Genomic DNA, 25,438 nt, shown 5'->3' on the forward strand with positions numbered 1-25,438 from the left:
GGGGAGAAGGCAGGAACGGGGTACTGATTGAGAATGATCAGCCATGATCACATTGAATGGCGGTGCTGGCTTGAAGGGCCGAATGGCCTCCTCCTGCACCTATTGTCTATTGTCTATTGTCTAAAATAGGTGCAGTAGGAGGCCATTTGACCCTTCGAGCCAGCACCGCCATTCATTGTGATCATGGCTGACCATCCACAATCAGTAACCCGTCCCTGCCTTCTCCCCATATCCCTTGATTCCGCTAGCCCCTAGAGCACTATCTAACTCTTTTTTAAATTAATCCAGTGAATTGGCCTCCTGTAGCAGAAAATTCCACAAATTCACAAGTCTCTGGGTGATTCACAACTCTCTGGGTGTTTCTCCTACATTTCAAAAATGTGCAGGTTTGTAGGTTAATTGGCTTCTGTAAATTGCCCCCAGTGTGCAGGATGCATTAGGATTAGGGTTATTTGCATAAAACTAATGTATGGGTGATTGATGGCTGGCGTGGACTTGGTGGGCTGAAGGGCCTCTTTCCATGCTGTATCCCTAAACTAAACTGGAAATCTGAAGGAGCAGTTAGAAAATAAACTGTTTAAAGAACCTCAAATGCAGGTTCACCAGGGATTTACCTACCGTTCACTAACGTACAGAGAAAATGGCTAAGCCACCAGAATGATGCCTGTATTAGGGGGTGCTAGGTACAGGGAGAGGTTGGACAGGAACTGCAGCAGGCGCTGGTTTAAATGGAAGATAGACACAAAATGCGGGAGTAACTCAGCGGGCCAGGCAGCATCTCTGGAGAGAAGGAATGGGTGACATTTCGGGTCGAGACCCTTCCTCAGACTTGGATTGTTTTCTCTGGATTGCTGAAGGTTGTGTATATAACCTGCTTGTAAGCATATAAAATTATGAAAGACATAGATGAGGTAGCTTTAAGTTGAAAGGGGAAAAGTTTAAAGGAGATGTGGAGGGCAACCTTTTTTACACAGAGGGTGTTGAATGCCTGGAACTTGTTTTTTTTAAGTGACATTTGGATAGGCATATGGATATCCAGGGAATTGAGGGATATGTGCAGGTAGATAAGAGATGGCCTTGGCATCTGGTTCAGCACTGTCATTGTGGGTCAAAGGGCCTGTTCTTGTGCTGTACTGTTCCATGTTCTATGTTGTATATATACCACATAGTGGTAAATTTTAATTTTGAAATTATGATTTAGTTTCAGCAAATGTCTATAGGTGTATTGGTAGCACTTTGGGACTGAAGTAATACATTTCTTCTTTTGAAGAACAATAAAATTAATTATTCTTTGATAATTTATTCAGGAAAATAAATTATTGCTGGTCAAGTGAGCCAAATGTTTAATGATTTAACATCATAAAGTATCATTATTAATTAGGACATTATCTCCACAATTTGTCCTGTCCAAATTAGTTTCAGAGCTTCCTAGTTTATAATAGTGACCGCAAAGTACATTGGGAATATTTGAAGTCATGCAAGGAACCAGCGAAATACAATATTTGCATTTGAATAAAGAGAGGGGAATCCTTTTGTGATCTAGATTTTGGCTAATTGGCTGAAGCAAAGTCAGTATCATTGTTGAAGCTAAGAAATTAGAAACTGTCGCAGAGTTACTAATTGAATACTACCCTAAGTTTGGACCGATTTTGAAAGATTAAAAATGGTGAATTTAATCCATTGTGAGTCTAAAGCAGCAAGAATGATGCCAGAGGAGACAGCCTTTAATTGGTCCATCCCGCTTCAAGTTAAATGCAGGAGGCGCTGCTGTCATCAATGATCTTGGGAGGCTGAAACGCACATGTCCCGATTATTTTCTCTTGGTTCTGCTGGAGTTCCATGCAAAAATATGCATCAGTGAAGCAGACATTGCTGGAGAAAAAAACACACTAAGTGCTGGAGTAACTCAGCGGGTTCAGCTTCATCTCTGGAGAACATGGACACGTGATGTTTCAGGTTGGGGCCCTTCTTCAGATTCCTTTGATGCTGCCTGACTTGCTGAGCCGCTCCAACACTCAGTGTCATTATTTTGTAAACCAGCACCTGCAGCTCCTTGTTTTTACAGGTTGTTGGAGAACCCTGATTTACGTATTAGCACGCTCATATATTTGATTCAAACCAGCGGCATCAAACACCCAGCAAGAACCCACAATGAAAATGGCAGCACCACGCCACTCTACTGGCAGTGTGCTAAGCACAATACCATTTTGAAGCCATTACTGGCCTGTTAACACCAATTCTGGCAAGTTAAAGTTGACCTCAAAAACATTACAAAAGCAGAATGGAAATGTGTTTAAACCAGTGATGAAGCAGTCAAATGATGCGATGATCTCACGCTATAAACTATATTTAGTATCAATATAATTACAGAAAATAAAGTCTAGCCACATTCTTGCCATCTGTTCTCCCAAAACAGGACCCTTCCCATCTGTACGCCAGCGTCTGATTTATTTATCTTTTTTTAAAAAGTTTCTTTAAGCAATATTCTGGAGAAAAAAAAAGCAGCATTTTCACAAAATGGATTAGTTTATACTTCACAACCTGCTTCCTGTCTATTCCTGCATGTGTTAAACTTCAGAGAAGCAGTAAGAAATTCATGGAAAATCTCTTCAATCCTTAACAGAAGTGCACTGTACTCTCCAGCTCTACAAAGTCCATGTGGCTGAGGGCCAGGCTGCTTTTTTTTTTCCAAGCTGCAGATATAATGACCCGACTTTTCGAAGTGTTGCGGAAAGCTGGTGCCATGTTAGCCAGGTGGATAGGAGTTGAAGTGCAAATCCATAACTTGAGCCTCAAAAATGTTTCGCAAAATACGATGAAATAAATTCCACAGAATTCTCCAAAGGCTACAATTTTTGTGAACTCTCAATAAAGGCTCCCAATGTTATATACCATAGCAGTAAAATGAGAGCCGGAAACCTCAAAGCAAAGAGGTATAGACTTTATTTTGAGCAAATTACAACTTAAGTCCTCTATTGTAAAACAGTTCTCTGCAATTTGCAATCTTTTCATATCAATAAGCATGCTTGAGTATGAGATGGCATGGGATGAACACTAAGTGGAACACAGCAATTCTCTGCCATGGCAGAACGAGCCATATTTGGAGCTACATGGCGATGGATGTTTCATCTTGGCTTGTTCCTCTGATGAGATGTCAAGCGGTGATGAGGTGCTCCTAAAGTTACTGGCACACTCCCAGCTGCTGCATCAGGGTGGAGATAAGGAATATTGGCAGCTGGTTCTTTTACGAAAATGAGAAATTTGGGTTGGAACAGTCCGCAGGACTACTCAAACCCAATTCACCATTTAAAGTGATCATGCCTAATCTTCTATCTCAAACTAACTTTCTCACTTTATCCCCATATCTTTTCACTTTTTTTTATACCCAATTTCACTGGTAGAATGTGCATGGCCTAAGAAAACTAAAGGAAAGAGATTAATGATTCTCTTATTCGGACCATAAGACACAGGAGCAGAAATAGGCCATTCAGCCCATCAAATTTACTCCACCATTCATTCATGGCTGATCCATTTTCCCCTCTCAACCCCATTCTCCTGCTTTCTCCCCATAACCTCTTGCTTGCCATCTTTTCTCCTTTAGTTAATGATGTAGAGTCAGACTGAGCATTACAATTGATCCACCTGTCCAGAAAGCCACATCTGCTTTCCCCAGACTCGCTACCACAGCCACATCTGCTTTCTCTAGATATCAACTTATTTACATCGGCGAAACCAAGCGCAGGCTCGGCGATCGCTTCGCTGAACACCTGCGCTCGGTCCGCATTAACCAAACTGATCTCCCAGTGGCCGAGCACTTCAACTCCCCCTCCCATTCCCAGTCTGACCTTTCTGTCATGGGCCTCCTCCAGTGCGATAGTGAGGCCCACCGGAAATTGGAGGAACAGCACCTCATATTTCGCCTGGGCAGTTTGTAGCCCAGTGGTATGAACATCGACTTCTCCAACTTTAGATAGTTCCTCTGTCCCTCCCTTCCCCTCCTCCTTCCCAGATCTCCCTCTATCTTCTTGTCCCGCCCCCTGACATCAGTCTGAAGAAGGGTCTCGACCCGAAACGTCACCCATTCCTTCTCTCCCGAGATGCTGCCTGACCTGCTGAGTTACTCCAGCATTTTGTGAATAAATCCACCTGTCCAGAGACCTGGGTAACAGCTTTGCCCCAGCTGATATCTGCAGAATACTGGTGAGCTGTAAGCCACCAGTCACAGACAGCTCACAGGCCATTGGGGAAAGAAGGATGGGGTAGAGGAGGGTGTTTGAGGGGCGTTGGTGGTGAATAAATGGTGTTGGGGAAAAAAGAGCAGAATGGAGCCAGGTGCTACATGTTAAAGGAGGTGTAGCCATCATTAACAAAAGGATGATACAAGGAACTGCAGATGTTGGTTTACAAAAAAAAGACACAAAATGCTGGAGTAACTCAGCGGGTCTGCCAGTATCTCCGGAGAACATGTATAGGTGGCCATTCGGGTGGGGATCCTTCTTCAGACTGAGTCTGAGGTCTGAAGAAGGGTCCCTACCTGAAATGTCACCTATTCAGGTTCTCCAGAGATGTCACCTGACCCGTTGAGTTACTCCAGCACTTTGTTTTGTTTTTTAATCAAGGAAAAGTTCCTGGGAAACCTGCAATGGGCAAAAGTTTTGCAAGGAACAAGTGGTTGCCTGTTTTTAGGTAGGCCTGCAGCGATCCCTGTAGGAATTGCTGGTGAGGTCGTTCGATGACCAGTTTCATAGGACGGTCCATGCTAAGCCTGTCCATCGGTGCCCCAATTCTCATAGGTTCCCACATGAACGTCACTGTGGAGCGGTCCCAAAAGAGAGTTCTGGCAGAGGAACTGCGGTCTGGAATTGGGGGATGTAACTTCAGCCATCTGATTTCCAAATTGTTCCCATCTTTTCCAGCCTGGCAGGAATGTTGAAAGTCAGGCCGAGAAATGTTATTTTCCAGATTAGGAGCTGCACTGCTGGCCTCTAGTGGCAGAAAGACAGCTGAAAGTTTACTCTGTTGATCAGGCTCTAACTTTCATTACGTGAGATTCTGGGAATCTTCAGGATTCAAATTCCACAACTTAGCCAGTGGTCTTTGTTCTTCCAGTAAAATGTTTTGGAATGAAATCTTCCCTGAAACATCGCAGAATGAATCGCGGGGGGTGGTGGTGGGGTGGGGTGGGGAATAAAGGATTTGGATACAAACAGCACCGTTTCACGTACAAACATCAGGGGCTTTATTTAGAACTGTAAAAAGCTTGGCTTATTCACAAAAAAAACAACGCCTCACATGGCTCAGAAATGCATACATTTGCAAATTCCATTATGCATGAAGACATAAAGGGCACTTTACAACGAGGGTCAATGTTGAAGTGACATTTAAAAGTCATGAAAGCGAACACCAGTACATCCTAAAGGGATTGCACAGTCAGTGCTGTCAATTATTAAACACCATCAGCATTTCAACTATGACAAAAAGCACTTCACTTCCAGTGTGATATGTTGCGCCAGATAGTTATCTGTTGACAGCCAGACCTTCAGGGAAGGTAAAGACCACTCACTCCAGTTTCTCAACTCAGGCGAGCAGCATTATCCATGTTTAGAAGATATTTAGTGGAAATTATGTAACATGGTACCATGGTTTGGCTTCAACCAATTGTTTTCTAGCACAATTGAAAGAAGGTAAATGATGTAAATGTTAAAAAGAAACCTATCCACAGCTTTTGAACTCCTTGGACACTAACTGAACCTACACTCCTCTATTAAGATATAGTTTAGGTTTATTATTGTCACATTCACTGTGATACAGTGAAAAGATTTGTTTTGCATGCTACGAATCAAATCAGATAATAGCAAACTGCAGATAAATCAGATAATACGATGCAGTAGTTACTCTGCGATTCACACAGTGAACAGACATTATCAATGCTAATGCTAATGCACCACTAATCTAAGCAGATATTCACCATAAACCACAGCAGTCACTTTTGAGCAGCTTACACAATGGATACATCATGATTCAACATACAAAATAAATATATCTAGTTGCTTCTGGTGACCACAATTTATACGAAATTTGCCAAATTGTTCAGCACTTAAAGAGCTAAACATTTGATTATCATGGTTTCAAAAAGGCTGCAAATGGGAAACTGTAAGATGATGACATTTGAACAACTGTATTAATGCCCACACACTCAATAGGGCTTACAAGAGTCAAAAATAATCAGATAATCCTCAGTGAAAATACAGTGAGATTAAAGTGGAACGTTGAAATATTATATTTCAAGCCAATTGCTCTTCACTAACAACATATCGTGTTACAGTAGCTTTAAAAAACATTGTTACAACTTAATTTGCTTGTTTCAGTTTAAATTAGAAACAAAATATAATACAGGAACTGTAATTTATTTTGCAAATTGAGGGGATCAGAAATGTTTTGTGAAGGAAAATCTTTGTTGTTACCTGGAATAGAAATAACTTGGTTGTATAATGAATTTTAAATAACCTATCAGAAATATGATCATACCACACCGTGCCATCGACCTAAACCTCTCTGGAACATACAATTGAATAGCAAGATTTAAATTAAATAAAAAATAGGGTACAAGGAGGGTTTGAGCTTGGAGTCAAGGGATGTAGGTGAGGTACTAAACAAGTACCTTGCATCTGTTTTCACGAGAGAGAAGGCATGGAGGCATGGAGAAGGCATTAGGGATCAGTGTGGAGAATGCTAATATGCAAGGACGGTTTGAGATTAAGAAGGAGAAGGTGTTGAGGCTCTTGAAGAGCAATAAGGTGGATAAATCCCCATAGTTTGATGGGATCTATCCCAGGTTTTTCAGATCGTCTATAACCATCTTCTCTGAATAGATGAAGTCCTGGAGGACTAGAGTGTGAATAATATTCCTTTGTTTAAGAAGGGAAGTAGAGAGAATCCAGGGAATTATAGGCCAGTGAGCCTCACGTCAGTAGTAGGGAAGCTATTGCAGAGGATTCATTGAAATAGGATTTACTCCCATTTGGAAGAGAATGGGTGAATTAGGGACCGTCAGCATGGTGTTACTAACTTTACCGAGTATTTTGACAAGGTGACAAAGGTGATTGATGAGATTAGGACAGTGAATTTTTGGTTGCCACATTGTAGGAAGGATGTGGAGTCTTTGTGAAGGATGCAGAGGAGATTTACCAGAATGATGATTATTGGATTAGGGACTATTAGCTACAGGAAGAAGTTGGACAGACTTGGTTAGTTTACTCTGGAATGCCGGAGGTCGAGTGGATACGTTAGAGAAATATAAAATTATGAGTGACATAGATAGGATAGACAGTCAGAATCTTACTCCCAGGATAGAAATATTAAATACTTAAGGGCGTAGCCTTAAGGATAGAGGGGCAAAGTTTAAAGGCGATGTGCGGGGCAAATTTATTTACACAGAGGATGGTAAGTGTCTGGAACATGCTGCCGGAGGTGGTGATGGAGGTGGGCATGATAGTAGCATTTAAAAAACTTCTGGATAGGCACATGGATGTTCAGGGAGTGGAGGTTTATGGATTATGTGCAATAATGTGCTCGATACAGTTGGTCTTGGCCCGTTCCTCTGCTGTACTATTCTACATTCTATGTAAGTTTTGTTGAGTTTTACTCTATTATTTTATTTGTGTTTGTGTAGTTAAATTAAACACATCCGGTTCATTAATGTTCTTCAAGGAAGAATGTCTACCATCCTTACCTGCACTGGCTTACATCTGACTTGAGTTCCACCAATGTGGATGACTCTTAAATATCCTCCAAAATCGTTTAGCAAGTCACTCCGTTTAAAATCAATTAGGGATCTTCTGTATATGTTGGCCATTGACACCCAGTTCACCAAGGTACCCAAGGTAAATTAAAAAATCTTTAGTATTCGATTATGTTCAAAGTTATCTGCAAATATTTGTGCTTTGACCTTGAGCTCCACACTTTTTCCCTCTGAAGGAAGGTGCTTCCTTATACTTGGCCATTACCAGCGTGCAACAGGCTTTAAGTGAAGTGCCGCAGTCTGTTAATCTAATCTCTTGTCTGTTGTCTGATTGCTCTCAATGGGGAAACCTCATGCTTCTGTTTAGCAGATTTAACATGAATAGTGATTGGCTGTGAACAGCATGCTAACTGTCCCACCTTCAAGCAGAGAATGATTCCGGGAATAAGTAGGTTAACCAATGATGAGCGTTTGACGGCGCTGGGCCTGTACTCACTAGAGTTTAGAAGAATGAGGGGGGCACCTCATTGAAACATAGAGAATAGTGAAAGGCTTGGATAAGGTGGATGTGGAGAGGATGTTTCCACTAATGGGAGAGTCTAGGACTCAGAATTAAAGGACGTTCTATTAGGAAGGAAATGAGGAGGGATTTATTTATTCAGAGGGTGGTGAATCTGTGGAATTCTTTGCCACAGAAGGCTGTGGAGGCCGTCGATGGATATATTTAATGCACAGAGATTCTTGATTAGTACGGATGTCAGAGATTATGGGGAGAAGGCAGGAGAATGGGGTTAGGAGAGAGAGATAGATCAGCCATGATTGAATGGCGGAGTAGACTTGATGGGCCGAATGGCCTAATTCTGCTCCTATCCCTTGATCTTCTAATCTTATGAAACAACTGTACTTCACCAAGAAAACTAATGTTAAATAGCGAGAGTGGTTTAAATCTGACCAAACGTCCACAACAGTGGAATTGCAATAATGCATATGCATACTTTGTAGTGGAGGATGATTACTTCTCCAGTGCACCCTGCCACTACCCATTCCTGGAAAATTCTAATTAAAATTCTCATTATGTTCAGGCATTTCTGAACGCAGTATCAGAAGAACTGCTCCTCTTTCAGCAGGGATGAAGTGATGCGTTTTTTCTGGCCATGATTGCAACAGGCAGAGAATTTCACCTAAATTTAAACTCCCAAATGGCTAGAGTGAAAACAATTTGGTTTGTTTGGAATACCAGTATCATAGCACACTTGAAACCATGATGTTAATGGAGCTTTGTTACATCTCTTGCTTTTGTTGAAATTGCATAGGGTCAAGGAAGGTGAGTGAACTGTTAGCACAAGGCAAAGACACTTTTTCACACATTTAGTTTCTGGTGCAGTGACGGAACTTTGACCGATGGTGACAAAAGTTCATTCTTAAAATCCTGAATCTATTGTCATAGAGTCACAGTAAAAGTCATACAGCAATCCAAGAGTCATAAAGTGTGGAAACAGCCCCTTCGGCCAAACTTGTCCAAGCTGACCAACTTTCCCCATCTACACAAGTCCCACCTGGCCCATCCATATCCCTCTAAACCTATCCTATCCGTGTACCTGGCTATGTTTTTTTTTAATTACCAGTTTAATTTAGTCATACAGCCTAGAAACAGGCCCTACGGCCCACTGATTCCACATCTACGATTGATCAACCCTTCACACTAGTTCTATGTTATCCCACTTTCTCATTCACTCCCTACAAAGAGCAATTTACAGAAGCCAATTAACCTATAAACCTGCACCTCTTTAAGATGTGGGAGGAAACCGGAGCACCCAGAGGAAACCCACGTGGTCACAAGGAGAACGTGCAAACTCCATTCTGACAGCACTCAAGGTCAGGATTGAATCGGGTTCTCTGGCGCTGTCAGGCAGTGCCACTATGCCCTCCAGACTAATTGTCTTCGCCTTCATTGCATTTGCCTGTCTTAATTTGTCTGTTTACTTTAAAAATTGAAGTTCCAAATGTTGGTGGTAACAGGCCTAATTAACGTGGAAACTCAATGCATCTCGGTGATCTTTCTCTTAAAGATTCCACTGGCTATTTGACAACCTGTTGAAATGTCAATGTTGGTTCAGGTCAGTTAAACTGAGGCGAAAATGTAATAGTAAAGCATCAAATTAAAAATTACAGTGCTCTATTCAGCTCTCTGGTAATGAGGTTGAGAGCTGGGCACCTGCAAAATATCCAGTACAGTTTGGCTGTAAAACAGTAGATGTGGAAACTAAGGAGATGCCACAAAAGGGTGGCAGTCTCCCAGTACTATTACGTTCAACTGCAGGCTGGCGGCCAAGATCGAACCAATTAGACCTTTGAAAGTTTATTTTACATTCTATCTGCTTAAGAGTTTTTCAGATCGGGAGAGGATTAAGACGAAAAATATTTTGAAACCTTAATTAACTCATTTAATTCACAGTTTCACCAGGCTGACATTTCAGTGCAAAGGATGTGAAACCTCATGCTGGTTGGGAACATTTACTGTCCCTTGTGCTTCTTTTTGGATGCCTTGAAATGATAAATACACATCATTAATGAATAAAAGCCTAGTTACATCTTTTGTTTTTAAATGGCAGCAAAATGAATATAAATAATGAGCTTGATTAAAATAACTACAATCAAATCAGACTGCCACACTCTTGGTAGAAGGATAAACAAACCAAAATGATGGGCATACATTTTTATGAATCTGTACTATTTTTACCCAAACACATTTTTCTAAACCTAAACCATATTGTGTTTAACTGGAAGGATAAGTAAAGGTGGTTGAACAAGGTTGAGGCAAATCCCAATGAGTGGTGTCCTGACTGAATAGGGAAGGAAGTGGCAACTGGTTCAGTCAGTGCAGCTCACACATCCACAGGGCCCAAAGACCCAGAATCGCTCAGTTTCTTCAATCGATTTGCAGCAGTCACTGCATAGTAGTTCTTCTACACAGAGATAAAAACAAAACAACATGAGAGTACTGTCTCTTTGTCAGATCAAGAATTTGCCAGAAACACTGGAAGAGAAGTTATGCATCATTTCTGATACGAAGATGCCACAGATACAATATTGTTGCAATAACTTGACAGAAGTGTGTACAGTCTCCAGGGATGCTGTCCCGACCCGCTGAGTTACTCCAGCATTTTGTGTCTTTCCTTGACAGAAACCTGTTGCTCACTATATTTAAAAACAATACGGATTCAACAACACTCTTTTCACATTACTCGTTGTTTATTGATATTATAAGAGAAAAACAAACCCTACTATTGTGCAATAAGGTACTTTGGGGCTCAGCTTAGAAACATAGAAACATAGAGACATATAAAATAGGTGCAGGAGTAGGCCATTCGGCCCTTCGAGCCTGCACCGCCATTCAATATGATCATGGCTGATCATCCAGCTCAGTAGCCTGTACCTGCCTTCTCTCCATACCCCCTGATCCCTTTAGCAAAAAGGGCCACATCTAACTCCCTCTTAAATATAGCCAATGAACTGGCCTCAACTACCTTCTGTGGCAGAGAATTCCACAGACTCACCACTCTCTGTGTGAAGAAATGTTTTCTCATCTCGGTCCTAAAAGACTTCCCCCTTATCCTTAAGCTGTGACCCCTGGTTCTGGACTCCCCCAACATCGGGAACAATCTTCCCGCATCTAGCCTCTCCAACCCCTTAAGAATTTTATATGTTTCTATAAGATCCCCCCTCAGTCTTCTAAATTCCAGTGAGTACAAGCCCAGTCTATCCAGTCTTTCCTCATATGCAAGTCCCGCCATCCCAGGGATTAATCTGGTGAACCTTCTCTGTACTCCCTCTAAGGCAAGAACGTCTTTCCTCAGGTTAGGAGACCAAAACTGCACATAATACTCTAGGTGCGGTCTCACCAAGGCCCTGTACAACTGCAGCAGAACCTCCCTGCTCCTAAACTCAAATCCTCTTGCTATGAATGCCAACATACCATTCGCTTTCTTCACTGCCTGCTGCACCTGCATGCTTGCTTTCAATGACTGGTGCACCATGACACCCAGGTCACGTTGCATCTCCCCTTCTCCCAATCGGTCACCATTCAGGTAATACTCTGCTTTCCTGTTCTTGCCGCCAAAGTGGATAACCTCACATTTATCCACATTATATTGCATCTGCCATGCATTTGCCCACTCGCCTAATCTATCCAAGTCACTCTGCAGCCTCCTAGCATCCTCCTCGCAGCTAACACTGCCACCCAGCTTCGTGTCATCCGCAAACTTAGAGATGTTGTATTCAATTCCCTCGTCCAAATCATTAATATACACTGTAAATAACTGGGGTCCCAGCACTGAACCTTGCGGTACCCCACTAGTCACTGCCTGCCATTCCGAAAAGGACCCGTTTATTCCTACTCTTTGCTTCCTGTCCGCCAACCAATTTTCTATCCACCTCAAAACTGAACCCTCAATACCGTGTGCTTTAAGTTTGTACACCAATCTCCTATGTGGGACCTTGTCGAAGGCCTTCTGAAAGTCCAGATATAACACATCGACTGGTTCTCCCTTATCCACTCTACTAGTTACATCCTCGAAAAATTCTATAAGATTCGTCAGACATGATTTGCCTTTGGTAAATCCATGCTGACTTTGTCCGATGATTTCACCACTTTCCAAATGTGATGCTATCACATCTTTAATAACTGACTCTAGCATTTTCCCCACTACCGATGTTAGGCTAACTGGTCTATAATTCCCCGTTTTCTCTCTCCCTCCCTTTTTAAAAAGTGGGGTTACATTAGCTACCCTCCAGTCCTCAGGAACTACTCCAGAATCTAAAGAGTTTTGAAAAATTATCACTAATGCATCCACTATTTCTGAGGCTACTTCCTTAAGCACTCTGGGATGCAGCCTATCTGGCCCTGGGGATTTATCTGCCTTTAATCCATTTAATTTACCTAACACCACTTCCCGACTAACCTGGATTTCCCTCAGTTCCTCCATCTCATTAGACCACCGGTCCCCCGCTATTTTCGGCAGACGGTTTATGTCTTCCTTAGTGAAGACAGAACCAAAATATTTGTTCAATTGGTTAGAGTAAAGACTGACCAATTTAATCTACTATTAGCTGTTAACATTTGTGATTATTCCTAAATGACACTATTTTGTAAGTAGCTGTGGAGATGGGCTGTAACCCAGAAAGAGAATAATAAATATTCTTGTAGAACCAAGGAAATGCAGATGCTGTATTACACAGAAGGGCACAAAGTGCTGGAGTAACTTAGTGGATCAGGCAGCATCTCTGGAGAACATGGAGAGATGTATTTTGAGTCAGGACCCTTCTTCACTGAAGTCTGAAGCAGGGTCCTGACCCACAACGTCACCGATCCATGATTTTCAGAGATGCTGCCTGACTCACTGAGTTATTCCAGCACTTTGTGCCTTTCCTTGCAACATTGTGTTTCCCTATGACCAATCGTTGCCTTTCTTCCCTTGTTATCCCATTAATCCCTATGTATTATCTTTGTAAGATATACAGGGCAGCGTGTGATAAATAACCAATTATTTCCATTCATTCCCTATCCATGTTTTCCAGAGATGCTACCATTTGTGTTTACATGAACATAGGTGCAAATATTATTTCCTTACTAATAGTTATGAATTCCAAGTTACTCATCTTAGGTAAAAGGAGATGTACCACGAAAATAATACTGTGATAGTATGTCACAGTTAGGAAGAGGGGATGTTCAACGAGATCTGGGTGTCCTAGTGCATCAGACACTGAAAGGAAGCATGCAGGTACAGCAGGCAGTGAAGAAAGCCAATGGAATGTTGGCCTTCGTAACAAGAGGAGTTGAGTATAGGAGCAAAGAGGTCCTTCTACAGTTGTACCGGGCCCTGGTGAGACCGCACCTGGAGTACTGTGTGCAGTTTTGGTCTCCAAATTTGAGGAAGGATATTCTTGCTATTGAGGGCGTGCAGCGTAGGTTCACTAGGTTGATTCCCGGAATGGCGGGACTGTCGTATGTTGAAAGGCTGGATCAATTAGGCTTGTATACACTGGAATTTAGAAGGATGAAACGTATAAGATAATTAGGGGATTGGACACATTAGAGGCAGGAAACATGTTCCCAATGTTGGGGGAGTCCAGAACAAGGGGCCACAGTTTAAGAATAAGGGGTAGGCCATTTAGAACGGAGATGAGGAAGAACTTTTTCAGTCAGAGAGTGGTGAAGGTGTGGAATTCTCTGCCTCAGAAGGCAGTGGAGGCCAGTTCGTTGGATGCTTTCAAGAGAGAGCTGGATAGAGCTCTTAAGGATAGCGGAGTGAGGGGGTATGGGGAGAAGGCAGGAACGGGGTACTGATTGAGAGTGATCAGCCATGATCGCATTGAATGGCGGTGCTGGCTCGAAGGGCTGAATGGCCTACTCCTGCACCTATTGTCTATTGTCTATTGTCTATGTCGTTATAGTATATGCCTCAACTACCTCCTCTGGTAAATCGTTCCCTATATCCACCACCCTCTGTAATCATTTGCAGGCCTTCGAACAGACCACGAAAATTAGCAGATTCTGTCAGTTACAATAATAACTCACATGTTTTAGAAGTTTTAGAATGCAATTTTTTACTTGAATTTACCAAAGAAACTAACATTCGTAATTGCAATTTTTTTTAAGTAGTCCATTCATTTACAATCAGTTACACATGCGTCATGTTTCGGCATTCTTATCTAATACACTTTGTTTTACATTTAAAAACTTATTTTCAGCTGCTTTAACAAAACTTACATCAGTAGTATCTTTAAATTATTTGAAAAAGATTACTTTTTAAAAGTCTTCCAGTTCAAAGCCAGCCAAACCCATGGGAAGACACCTTTCTAAATGGATGGAAATATGGGCATTGGGATTATGAAAATGGAAACCCTGGTCTATTGGCTAAAGCGAGGAGCTAGTGATCCTTAGGTGTCCCAGGTAGCATCAAACTCAGAGAACATCATCTCTGCTCATCCTGATGTAATTGGGTGCTCGACTTCCCCATCAGCAGACCACAATCTGTACAAATTGCCAACAACACTCCTTCTTTGATGACCATCAGTACTGGAGCAGCTCAAGGCCTTGTGCTTAGTCGCCGACTCTACTCTCTGTGTCTCATGACTGTGTGGCCAGACAAAGGCCCAATACCATCTTTAAACTCGCTGATGATACCATCGTTGTTGGATGAATAACGGGTAACAAAGAGTACAGGAGGGAGACTGTAAATCCGATTAAATGGTGCCAGAACAACAAACTTGCTCTCAACGTTAGCAAGACCAAGGATTGTTGACTTCAGGAGGGGTAAGTCAGAGATCCATGAATCTGTCTTCATCAACAGGTCTTCACCCCAGACTGAAGAAGGGTCCAGACCCAAAACATCACGCATCCTTTCTCTGCAGAGATGCTGCCTGACCCGCTGCGTTACTCCAGCACTTTGTGTCTATCTTCATCAACAAGGCGATGGTGGAGGAAGTCAACAGCTTCAAGTTTAAAGATCTGCCCTGGGGCCAGCACATCAATGCAATCACAAAGAAAGAGCATCAATTCCTCTACTTTCGTAGAAAATGATAAGATTTGGTATATTGACGAATAGAATGTTTGAATATCGAACTTCTACAGGTGAATGGTCGAGACTATACTGACTGCTGTATCACGGCCTGGTTCTGCAACTGGAATGCCCAGGAATGAAGGAGACTACAGAAAGTGGTAGACACTGCCTGACCCATCATGGGTGATGACCTCCCCACCATCGAAGGAATCTATGCAAGGCACTTCTTCAAAAAGGCTGCTAATAATATCACAAATCCACATCACCCAAGCCATGCTCTCATATTGCGACTCTCATCGGTAGGAAGGTACAGGAACCTGAAACCGTGACTACCAGGCACAAGAACAGATTATGCCCAGCAACCATCAAACTCTTGAATACAGTACAACACTAACATCAACAACCATGACCTTCTATGTATTATCTGTTTAGTTGCACTATGGACTGCGATTTTTGCACTATTATGTTTATAGTTATTAATTTGTTGTATTTCTGATTATTATATATTAACTGTGGGTTATTGTGTGTGTGGCCCGGTTAGGCTGCAATAAATAAGAATTTCATTGTTCCATTGTCAGTACTTATGATAATTAAACACTCTTGACTCTTGTTTCATGACAGCAGTTAAGATCCTGCTTCTATAGAGTAAGGGAGTCAGGATCTTCTGGATGCTGATCTCTGGAAGTGGTGGAAGGTCCTCCTACACTAGTGCTGGCCTGATCTTGTGAAGGTCCTGGGCCAGAGATGAAAATGGGAAAAAGGCAGAGCTCCCGGGAAAGTACAGTGGAAACTTTACATCAGAATGGAGGGAAGCGGGGAAATTTGACGCCGATGTCTCCAGCAAACAACACTGCTCAGCCTTTTTGAAATGGTAATCCAAATTCTGGAAGAATATGCCAGATTAAGGGGTTGGACATGTTAGAGGCAGGAAACATGTTCCCAATGTTGGGGGAGTCCAGAACAAGGGGCCACAGTTTAAGAATAAGGGGTAGGCCATTTAGAACGGAGATGAGGAAAAACTTTTTCAGTCAGAGAGTTGTGAATCTGTGGAATTCTCTGCCTCAGAATGCAGTGGAGGCCAATTATCTGAATGCATTCAAGAGAGAGCTAGATAGAACTCTTAAGGATAGCAGAGTCAGGGGGTATGGGGAGAAGGCAGGAACGGGGTACTGATTGAGAATGATCAGCCATGATCACATTGAATGGCGGTGCTGGCTCGAAGGGCCGAATGGTTTCCTCCTGCACCTATTGTTTATTGTCTATTGTCTATTAGTTTCACAGCACAGTAAAGAGTCACTGCACCCATGAAGAAATAGATTGGGAGGAATTCAGTTTAGCTTCCTTTGTTAATGCATGTTAGATGCCCTAACAGCTCTTAGGGCTAACAGAATCAAGGGACATGGGTAGAAAGCAGGAACAGGGTATCGATTCTGGATGATCAGCCATGATCGTATTGAATGGCGGTGCTGGTTCGAAGGGCTGAATGGCCTACCCCTGCACCTGTTTTTTTATGTTTCTATGTTTTGTTGTCATCCATTGTTCATATTCCAATGGAACCAATATTGAGGAATGGGTACAAATGGCTCTCAATGTTGTACATTTAATTAGCACCAGCGAACAGAGATCAATTTATCCCCACTTGAATGCTCATTTTGTATTTTAGCAGTTTAATTTTTCATATACATGAGTCATTATTTTCATTTTATAGAAGGTGCAGCATTAAAACTGGAAAATGATTCATTAAGTGCTATTGCAAGCTGTCGTTGTACCTTCCACAGCCGTCGCACCATGTATTTCTGAAGAAGGATCTGGGACTTGAGACGAACCTTACATTGTTTAGCTTTCTCTGCAATGTTAGTTAGCCAGGGTTGTTTGAGGCACTGGGCAGCACTTATTCTTGCACTGCAAGGGAAAGAAAAAGGAATGTCATCTTTCAGTTTATTGGACATTTTAAAGGTTGTTAGTGGCATTTACAAGATTTCAGTTGCAGCAGAAATAAAAGTAACAATCACACGCACAAAATATACTCCCATGCATCAATTCACTGAGAGTCCTGTTTTGTAGTTTGTATTTTTTTTAGTCAGGGCATGGAATTTAAGCACAAGTACATGCACAACTTGCATCTCCAGCAATGGCCAGAAAGTCAATTAAATGAATGCACAGCAGCAAATGCTTTTTTAAAATTCACACTTCAAACCAAATGCCTCAGCAAATTCCATGGGTATTTTGATCCACAGGGCATCAGAATTGTATGGGTAGGATAAGCAAACTGAGATGTCACTATTCGTCTGTCATTGTTTTCATGTTTGCAGTTTTCCTGGAGTCCTTCTCACCTTTCTATCTAAACTAAAATGATAGTTAAATAAATATGAATAATTTTGGTTTCAGCTGCACTTCCAGTGGAATTGCAGCAGTAGAGTACAGGAAATAGTTCCAAGGAATATTTTAGTTTATATGAAAACAAAAATGTTGCAATACTTTTCCAATTCAAGCAGATTCAGTAGTCAAATCCAATTGTAATACGATGAGTGTTTTGATGAATTGCAGAAATTTGCAGCTCTTCAGCCAGCTCTTGGAAGAAGCAACTTGTAAACCCCATTCTGCTGCCGTCTTCCCTTTAACAATGATAGACACAAAAAGCTGGCGTAACTCAGCGGAACAGGCAGAGAAGGAATGGGTGACGTTTCGGGTTGAGACCCTTCTTCAGACCGATGTCAGGGGAGTGGGCGGTACATAGATAAGGAAGTGCAATACTGATATATTCATTTATAATATTTATTTTTATAATACAATTCTGCGCAATATCTTATATTCTGACAAGGTGCTACATCTTATATTCTGATAAGGGTGCGTACGTAGGCATAATGTGTATGCGTGTGTGAATCTGTGTGTATGTGTCACAGTGTGCGCATGAAGTGTACGAACAGTTTTTATTTTTCTCACTCTTTTACTGTTATTTTATTGTGATTTTTTATCTTGTACATTTGTGCTCCGCTCAGGCAGTGTGCCTGAATTTCGTTGTATGCACCATTACAATGACAATAAAGAAATTTGATTTGATCTGATTTGATTATAGATAAGGAGATATAAGGTATGAAACAGGACAAAGGGAATGGAAATCAAGGAACATGTAGAATAGATCATTGTTAGTTGGTAGTAAATAACAACAAATCAAACAGAGATGAAATGTGGTTGGAAACAGTAAGACTGGTCAGAGAACTGGGAAGGGGGAGAGGATGGAGAGAGAGGGAAAGCAAGGGTTACGAGCTTTTGTCCATCCCCTTCATGAAGGTTCCTGCCATATCTGCTCTCACTGTCCTTTCAAACTTGCTTTACTAATGTATTTTCCAGTTTTAAAACAATGGGATATCTGGACAATCACAGATCAAGCTCATATAACTACAAAAGTCTTTCACAAAAGCGTTCCTAACTTTATGGAAATTCACACATTTAGTGGAAAAACTGACACCAGCTGATATGTGGCTGAAAAGTGGAAAGCCCCCTGCAACATGTCAGACTTTATGCTGCTCTTTAGTGTCTGTTTTTCAGTGTTTCAGCTGAGATTTTCCATGTATCAATTCCCCACACAGCTCAGAAACGCATGCTAATATGTCTGAATAAGTAGCCTGAGAATGGTAAAAAAAAGAACAAATGAAAAATGGAGAAATTGCAAGAAAGAAGACAAACTCAAAATTCACTTGAGAATAATGTCTCAAAGAAGCGTGTGGGAGAGAAAGATAGAGAAAACAAGAATATTCAATATCTTTAGTCTGAAAAGAGTGCAGAGAATAAGAAGGGTCTCAACCCTAAACGTCACCCATTCCTTCTCTCCAGAGATGCTTCCCGTCCGGCTGAGTTATTCCAGCTTTTTGTGTCTATCTTCAATTACAAAGATGTTGTCAGGTCTCAAAGGCCTCAGCTATAGGGAAAGGTTGTGGCTGAGGGGGTGGCCCGATAGAGGTGCATAAGATCATGAGGGGAATAGATAGAGTCTTTTAACCATAGGGGAACCAAGAACCAGGGGATAATAGTTTTGAGGTGAGAGGGGAAAGATTTAATAGGAACCTGATGCCCACCTTTTTCCACTTAGAGAGTGGTGGCTACAGGGAATGAGTTGTTTGCAGGGGTGGTTGAGGCAGGTAATATAACAGCATTTAAAAGACATTTGGACATGTGCATGGATAGGAAACATTTACAAAGAAACATAGAAACATAGAAAATAGGTGCAGGAATAGGCCATTCGGCCCTTTGAGCCAGCACCGCCATTCAATATGATCATGGCTGATCATCCAAAATCAGTACCCCGCTCCTGCTTTCTCCCCATATCCCTTGATTCCGTTTAGAAGGATATGAGCCATATGCGGATAAATAGGTCTAGCTCAGACAGGGCATCTTGGTTAGCAGGGAGACCTGGGCCGAAGGACCTGTTTCCATGCTGTATGACTATGACTCTAAAAGATAGAATATTCAATCTAAGTGAATGCCAGCAAATATATCATAGCAAAAAATATTTTATAATCACCCACGAAAAGAAACCTACTTCTGTCCCGAAACTCCTCTTTGCAGAGTTTAGAGGGTACTCTCTAAAAATGTTTGTAAGGGGCAATTATTGTATTTTGCTTCTCTGTTCAGAAATAACAAATGCAATTTTTTTTCCAAATACTCCAGAGAAAATAAAGCAGCTGTGAGGATAAGAAAAAGAAATAGCAGATGAAAAAAATAGTAGAACAAGTCAAACTATGTAAGCATTTCAGGACATTTAACACGTCCGACCACTGCCATTTTCAGAATTTTAAACTGTGCTTAAAGATTTTCAGCCTTTACTTCATAAAGTGCTGCAGTCAAGATTCTGAAATGAAAAATTTATCAAACTTGTTCCATGACTGTTAATCAATGTTATTTTTACAGCATTTTTTTTTCTTTCTGTCGTTTGGCGGAGGCTTCAACAACGTGAGGTGAACCAGAAATGCAGTTGTATTTCATTAGGTCTATCGTGATACTGAGGGGATCTTGGACAAATTTAATTCAGACACAAATAACGAACATCTTAAGATCAGTTTAATCCCCACCCTCACCTCCCTGCACTATTTTGTTTGTGTTATTGTTTGTTGATATAACTAGATTTAATAGGAATCTGAGGGGTGGGGGGGGGGGGTGGGAACTGTAACATTGTCTCTCCCGAACGGAGACCCGACCTTTGTTTCTGTGTCGTGCCTCCGTTCCTGCTGCGACCTACCACCGGCCATGCACCTGGAGCTGGCAGCCTCCGGCTGGGACCACCTGGGCTCTGGTTCGCAGAGCCCGCGGCCCGGACTCACCACCTGCGGCGCTGGCTGCCTTCGGATGCTGCGGGAGCGGCTGCCTGAACACCTGAACGTCGGAAGCCCACAGGCCCCTGGCTGGGGGCCGACATCGGGAGCTCCGGCAGCAGCAGCGACAGCGTCTTTGCCCGCCCCGAATCGTGGGGCTTGGGTCGGCTCGCCGCGGACCTTTCACCTTCCGACGCGGCCTGAAATAGGCCGCGGGATTTTCTCCGCCCGGCGGGGCTTCAATGTCGGGAGCCCCGACCGCCCCGACGTGGCAACTCCAACAGCCTGACCGCGGGAGAAGACGGCAGGGAAGAGAAAAAGACATTCTGGCCTTCCATCGCAGTGAGGAGGTGACTGGAGGAGACTCACTGTGATGGATGTTTCTTTTGTTTGGTGTTGGTTTATGATTGTATGTGTTATTGCATTTTTATTGATTATTCTTAATGGTCTTATTGTTGAACTGCGGGTAATTTTTCATTTCACTGCACATTTATGTGTATGTGACAAATAAATTGACTATTGACTATTGAACCCATGGGGCCCGAGGAACATTCTGATAACTTTGCGTTGTATTCCTTCCAGGCCAATATATCCAGGCAGAAGATACAAATACTCAAAAGCACATACTCCCAGATTAAGGAATAGCTTCCCAACTAAGGATGAATGACTAATCTACCTATTTTTTGTTGCTGAACCAGCACTTTGTTTTATCTGCACTTTCTCTGTAGCTGTAACATTATGTGCTGTACTCTGTTTGCTTTCTCTCATTTATGGTATAATTTGCCAATAGCATGCAAAGTTTTTCACTGTATCTCGATACACATAACAATGAAAAACCAACACCAATACCTCTCCATTGTGCTAATATAGTACAGAGTTAGTTAAAATGTTACACATCATTCCCTCCACCCCACTCTTTAATCACTCTACCATTCTATTGTGGTCCTCTAATTATTAAAGGCTAACTATCTTTTATAATTTTTGATTATTCTAACCACAATATTTTATGGAAAGGCACACATGGGGCCTTAAACCTTCATGGATCTCCATTGTTCCCAGTATTATAACTACTAAAAAAAATAATCAGTTCCATCTTTTATTAGATTTAAAATTGACACCCCAAGCATTGTTACTTTCATATCGGTCTGCTGGTCTGAGACTCCAGTTCTCCTGCTTTTGTGACACCACTAATCACTTCACTGTAAATGGAATACAAGTCAAATTATCTTAACTCTCAGCTAAAATTATTCTGCTTATCGGGTCAATTATTTTTAATTCCATAAACTTTTTAAAAATTGTAACGTTAAACCTTAATGAAAATCACAAAACTACATCCATTTACATTGCTGTGTTTACTTATTGCTTTAGTCAAACATTCAGTTATGTCATTAAGACATGTCTAACCTTTAAAGTCCATGTTCACTCTCTCTCATCAGCTCAAATTTCCCTGAGTGCTCAGTCACTATATCTCTAATTATAGAATCCAATAACATCTCCACAACAGATGTTAGAGTAACAGGTCTATAATCCCCATGGCTATTTTTCAGTTAGGCAACGAATCTGGTTACGTACCAGGAAGGGAACCCTTTGAAAAGGTTTAAGTGATATCCTCAGTTAGTTTCTGTGGATTCCATAAAACCTACACTTCCAGGTTTCGGATCTGATAATCCTTCCCCCTGTTTTCTTCCCGGAATTGAACGAATGTCAGATCCTCCATGTTAGAATTCAGGCAGCAGGTGGATCTCATAAATCTTAGTCTGACTAAGTGAGAATGCAACCTCAGGAAACCCACTGCTGCCGATGCATTGGCAGTCATCCTCATTTTCACAAATGAGCAGGGTGGACAGGTCAGAGGAAGGTAGACACAAAATGCTGGAGTAACTCAGCGGGACAGGCAGCATCTCGGGAGAGAAGGATTGTGCGACTTTTTGGTTCGCAATCCTTCGTCACCGCGCTGAGGCCAGGCGCCAGCTCTCGGACACCTCCTATTTATCCTTGGACTCCTCAAGGTCAGAGGAAGGATCAGAAATCCCAAGGAAACTTAAGCGAAGTGTCTTAAACACATCTTACAGGTGGAAAATCCTGGGCCACCAACATTACCAATCAATAGATTTTTGGATGTTAATGGAATCAAGAGATAGAGGAGAAAAGTGTCAGGACGATTAAAGATCAGCAATGATCGCATTGAGTAGTGAAATATTTGCAATTCTGTGAGATGAAAAAACATATTATTTTGCAAATTTACAGTTAAATGCACCCTCCATGTGGTAAGCAGAAGGTTTTGGCAGTAGTTCCAGCATTGACATTAGTAATTCGTATTTTATTGCAGATTGTACCTGATACAATATAGAATCTGCTGATAAAGTAGGATTTGAAGCACCCTCAGTCTTTGATAAGGTCCCACATAGGAGATTAGTGGGCAAAATTAGAACACATGGTATTGGGGGTCAGGTACTGACATGGATAGAAAATTGTTTGGCAGACAGGAAACAAAGAGTAGGGATTGGCGGGTCCCTTTCAGAATGGCAGGCTGAAATGGACCTGCCAATTTCGGTGACTAGTGGGGTACCGCAAGGCCCGGTGCTGGGACCGCAGCTATTTACAATATACGTTAATGATTTAGATGAAGGGATTAAAAGTAACATTAGCAAATTTGCAGATGACACAAAGCTGGGTGGCAATGTGAACTGTGAAGAGGTTGCTATGAGGATGCAGGGTGACTTGGACAGGTTGGGTGAGGGGGCAGATGCATGGCAGATGCAGTTTAATGTGGATAAATGTGAGGTTATCCACTTTGGTGGCAAGAACAGGAAGGCAGATTATTATCTGAATGGTGTCGTTAGGAAAAGGGGAAGTACAACAAGATCTGGGTGTCCTAGTGCATCAGTCACTGAAAGTAAGCATGCAGGTACAGCAGGCAGTGAAGAAAGCTGATGACATTTTGGCCTTCATAACAAGAGGAATTGAGTATAGGAGCAAAGAGGTCCTTCTGCAGTTGTACAGGGCCCTGTTGAGACCACACCTGGAGTATTGTGTGCATTTTTGGTCTCCAAATTTGAGGAAGGACATTCTTGCTATTGAGGGAGTGCAGCGTAGGTTCACGAGGTTAATTCCCGGGATGGCTGGACTGTAATATGTTGAAAGAATGGAGCGACTGGGCTTATATACACTGGAATTTAGAAGAATGAGAGAGGATCTTATTGAAACATATAAGATTATTAATGGATTGGACACGCTAGAGGCAAGAAACAAATTCCCAATGTTGGGAGAGTGCAGAACCAGGGGCCACAGTTTAAGAAGAAGGGGTAGGCCATTTAGAACGGAGATGAGGAAAAGCTTTTTCACCCAGTGAATTGTGAATCTGTGGAATTCACTGCCTCAGAAGGCAGTGGGGGCCGATTCTGTGGATGCTTTCAAGAGAGATCTTTAAGATAGCAGACTCAAGGGATATGGGGAGAAGGCAGGGACGGGGTACTGATTGTGGATGATCAGCCATGATCACAGTGAATGGCGGTGCTAGCCCGAGGAGCCGAATGGCCTACTCCTGCACCTATTGTCTATTGTCTATTTCATAAACTTCTGAATAATGGACAGAATTTAATTTGCAATGCAATTGTAGTTTTTTTTTTCAAATCCTCATATTAACATATAAAAGCTGATTTTTAATATTAAAATGAAGGTATATAGAGCACCTCTATGCTTCTGCCATTTCTTGGTGTAGTGATGACCTCTAAAGTGGCTGAGAACAAAGAGGGACCCAGCTTGGGGGGTGGCACCGAGAACAAGGAGGGATCCAGAGTGGGGGTGGCGCGGAGAGCAAAGAGGGACCATTAGTGATTACATTGAACACTGTAACTTTTTCGGCACCCTATACGTGGCGATTCTTTGTATACGTAGGGAATGGTATCGTTTGATAATAAAGTATCAATCAATCAATCAACTAAAGAAAAAAATCTAATGTTAATTTAGGATTAATGTAATCACGGAATTAACATTCGAAACATGCACACCATAAAACAAATCATAGGCTGCTGAGGGAGACAGACTGACCAATCATCAACTTAAGTAGTACCTGGGGCCCATTCATAATCTTTTTCAATATCATTACCGTAATGGGGAAACCATAGCAAGCCACAATATAAATGAACCTCTATGACATCTATAAATCACTGAGTTATTGATTGCAAAAAGAGGGAATCCCAATTCTAGCTATAATTTAAAATATGTTCACACAGAAAAAAACTTTATTTAATAGTGAAAAGTAGAATTAAAAAATAAAATTCTGCACCTACAGTTAAAATGTTTTACAGATAGAATGAAAACAGTTCTTCAACCTAGGTCTACAGACGTTCTCTACAGAATGGGACCTTTTCATGTTAAAGGTCAGACACGATGATTGTAATTTTGTAAACACGTCGATGACCTGTAATATGAAGCAGAGTAAAACCTGCCCTGTTGAAAAATGGAAACAGCAGCAATAATGTATCAGTTATAACATGTGGAACAGCATGCGGTTATCAAGCAACTAATGGTCCTTGACGGTAATATTAGACTGCTTTTACTATTTTATTTATGGGCGTCAAGAATGACATCCGTAGCTATCACTCATGCAAGGGCAACATGCAGTCAATACAGGACAGAGAGGGCCAATACATCAAACGTGACTTAACTTGTTTTTTGTTAATAAAACAATATTAAATAAATTTTCACATGCATTCCGGCCCATATTCATGAAATACAGAAATTAAATGAGAGTATTTCTGTATTTGCATAAATTTATATAGCTCATGTAGACCAGTATGACCTTTAACGTACGACGGCATGAA

At 41.7% G+C, this 25,438-nt stretch overlaps 1 protein-coding gene across 1 annotated transcript in view; it reads right to left on the bottom strand.

Annotated features, from left to right (window-relative positions):
* Positions 1-10,626: 10,626 nt before the first annotated feature.
* Positions 10,627-25,438, bottom strand: part of mylk4b (myosin light chain kinase family, member 4b) — a 46,082-nt gene continuing 31,270 nt past the window's right edge. The window contains exons 12-13 of the mRNA XM_078427478.1: positions 17,073-17,205; positions 10,627-10,707 (exon numbers count right to left, since the gene is read on the bottom strand). Coding sequence (XP_078283604.1) covers positions 10,627-10,707; positions 17,073-17,205 — 214 coding nt within the window. The remainder of the gene's footprint in view (positions 10,708-17,072; positions 17,206-25,438) is intronic.

The sequence above is a fragment of the Rhinoraja longicauda genome, chromosome 2 (assembly GCF_053455715.1).
Source record: "Rhinoraja longicauda isolate Sanriku21f chromosome 2, sRhiLon1.1, whole genome shotgun sequence".
Lineage (NCBI taxonomy): Eukaryota > Metazoa > Chordata > Chondrichthyes > Rajiformes > Arhynchobatidae > Rhinoraja > Rhinoraja longicauda.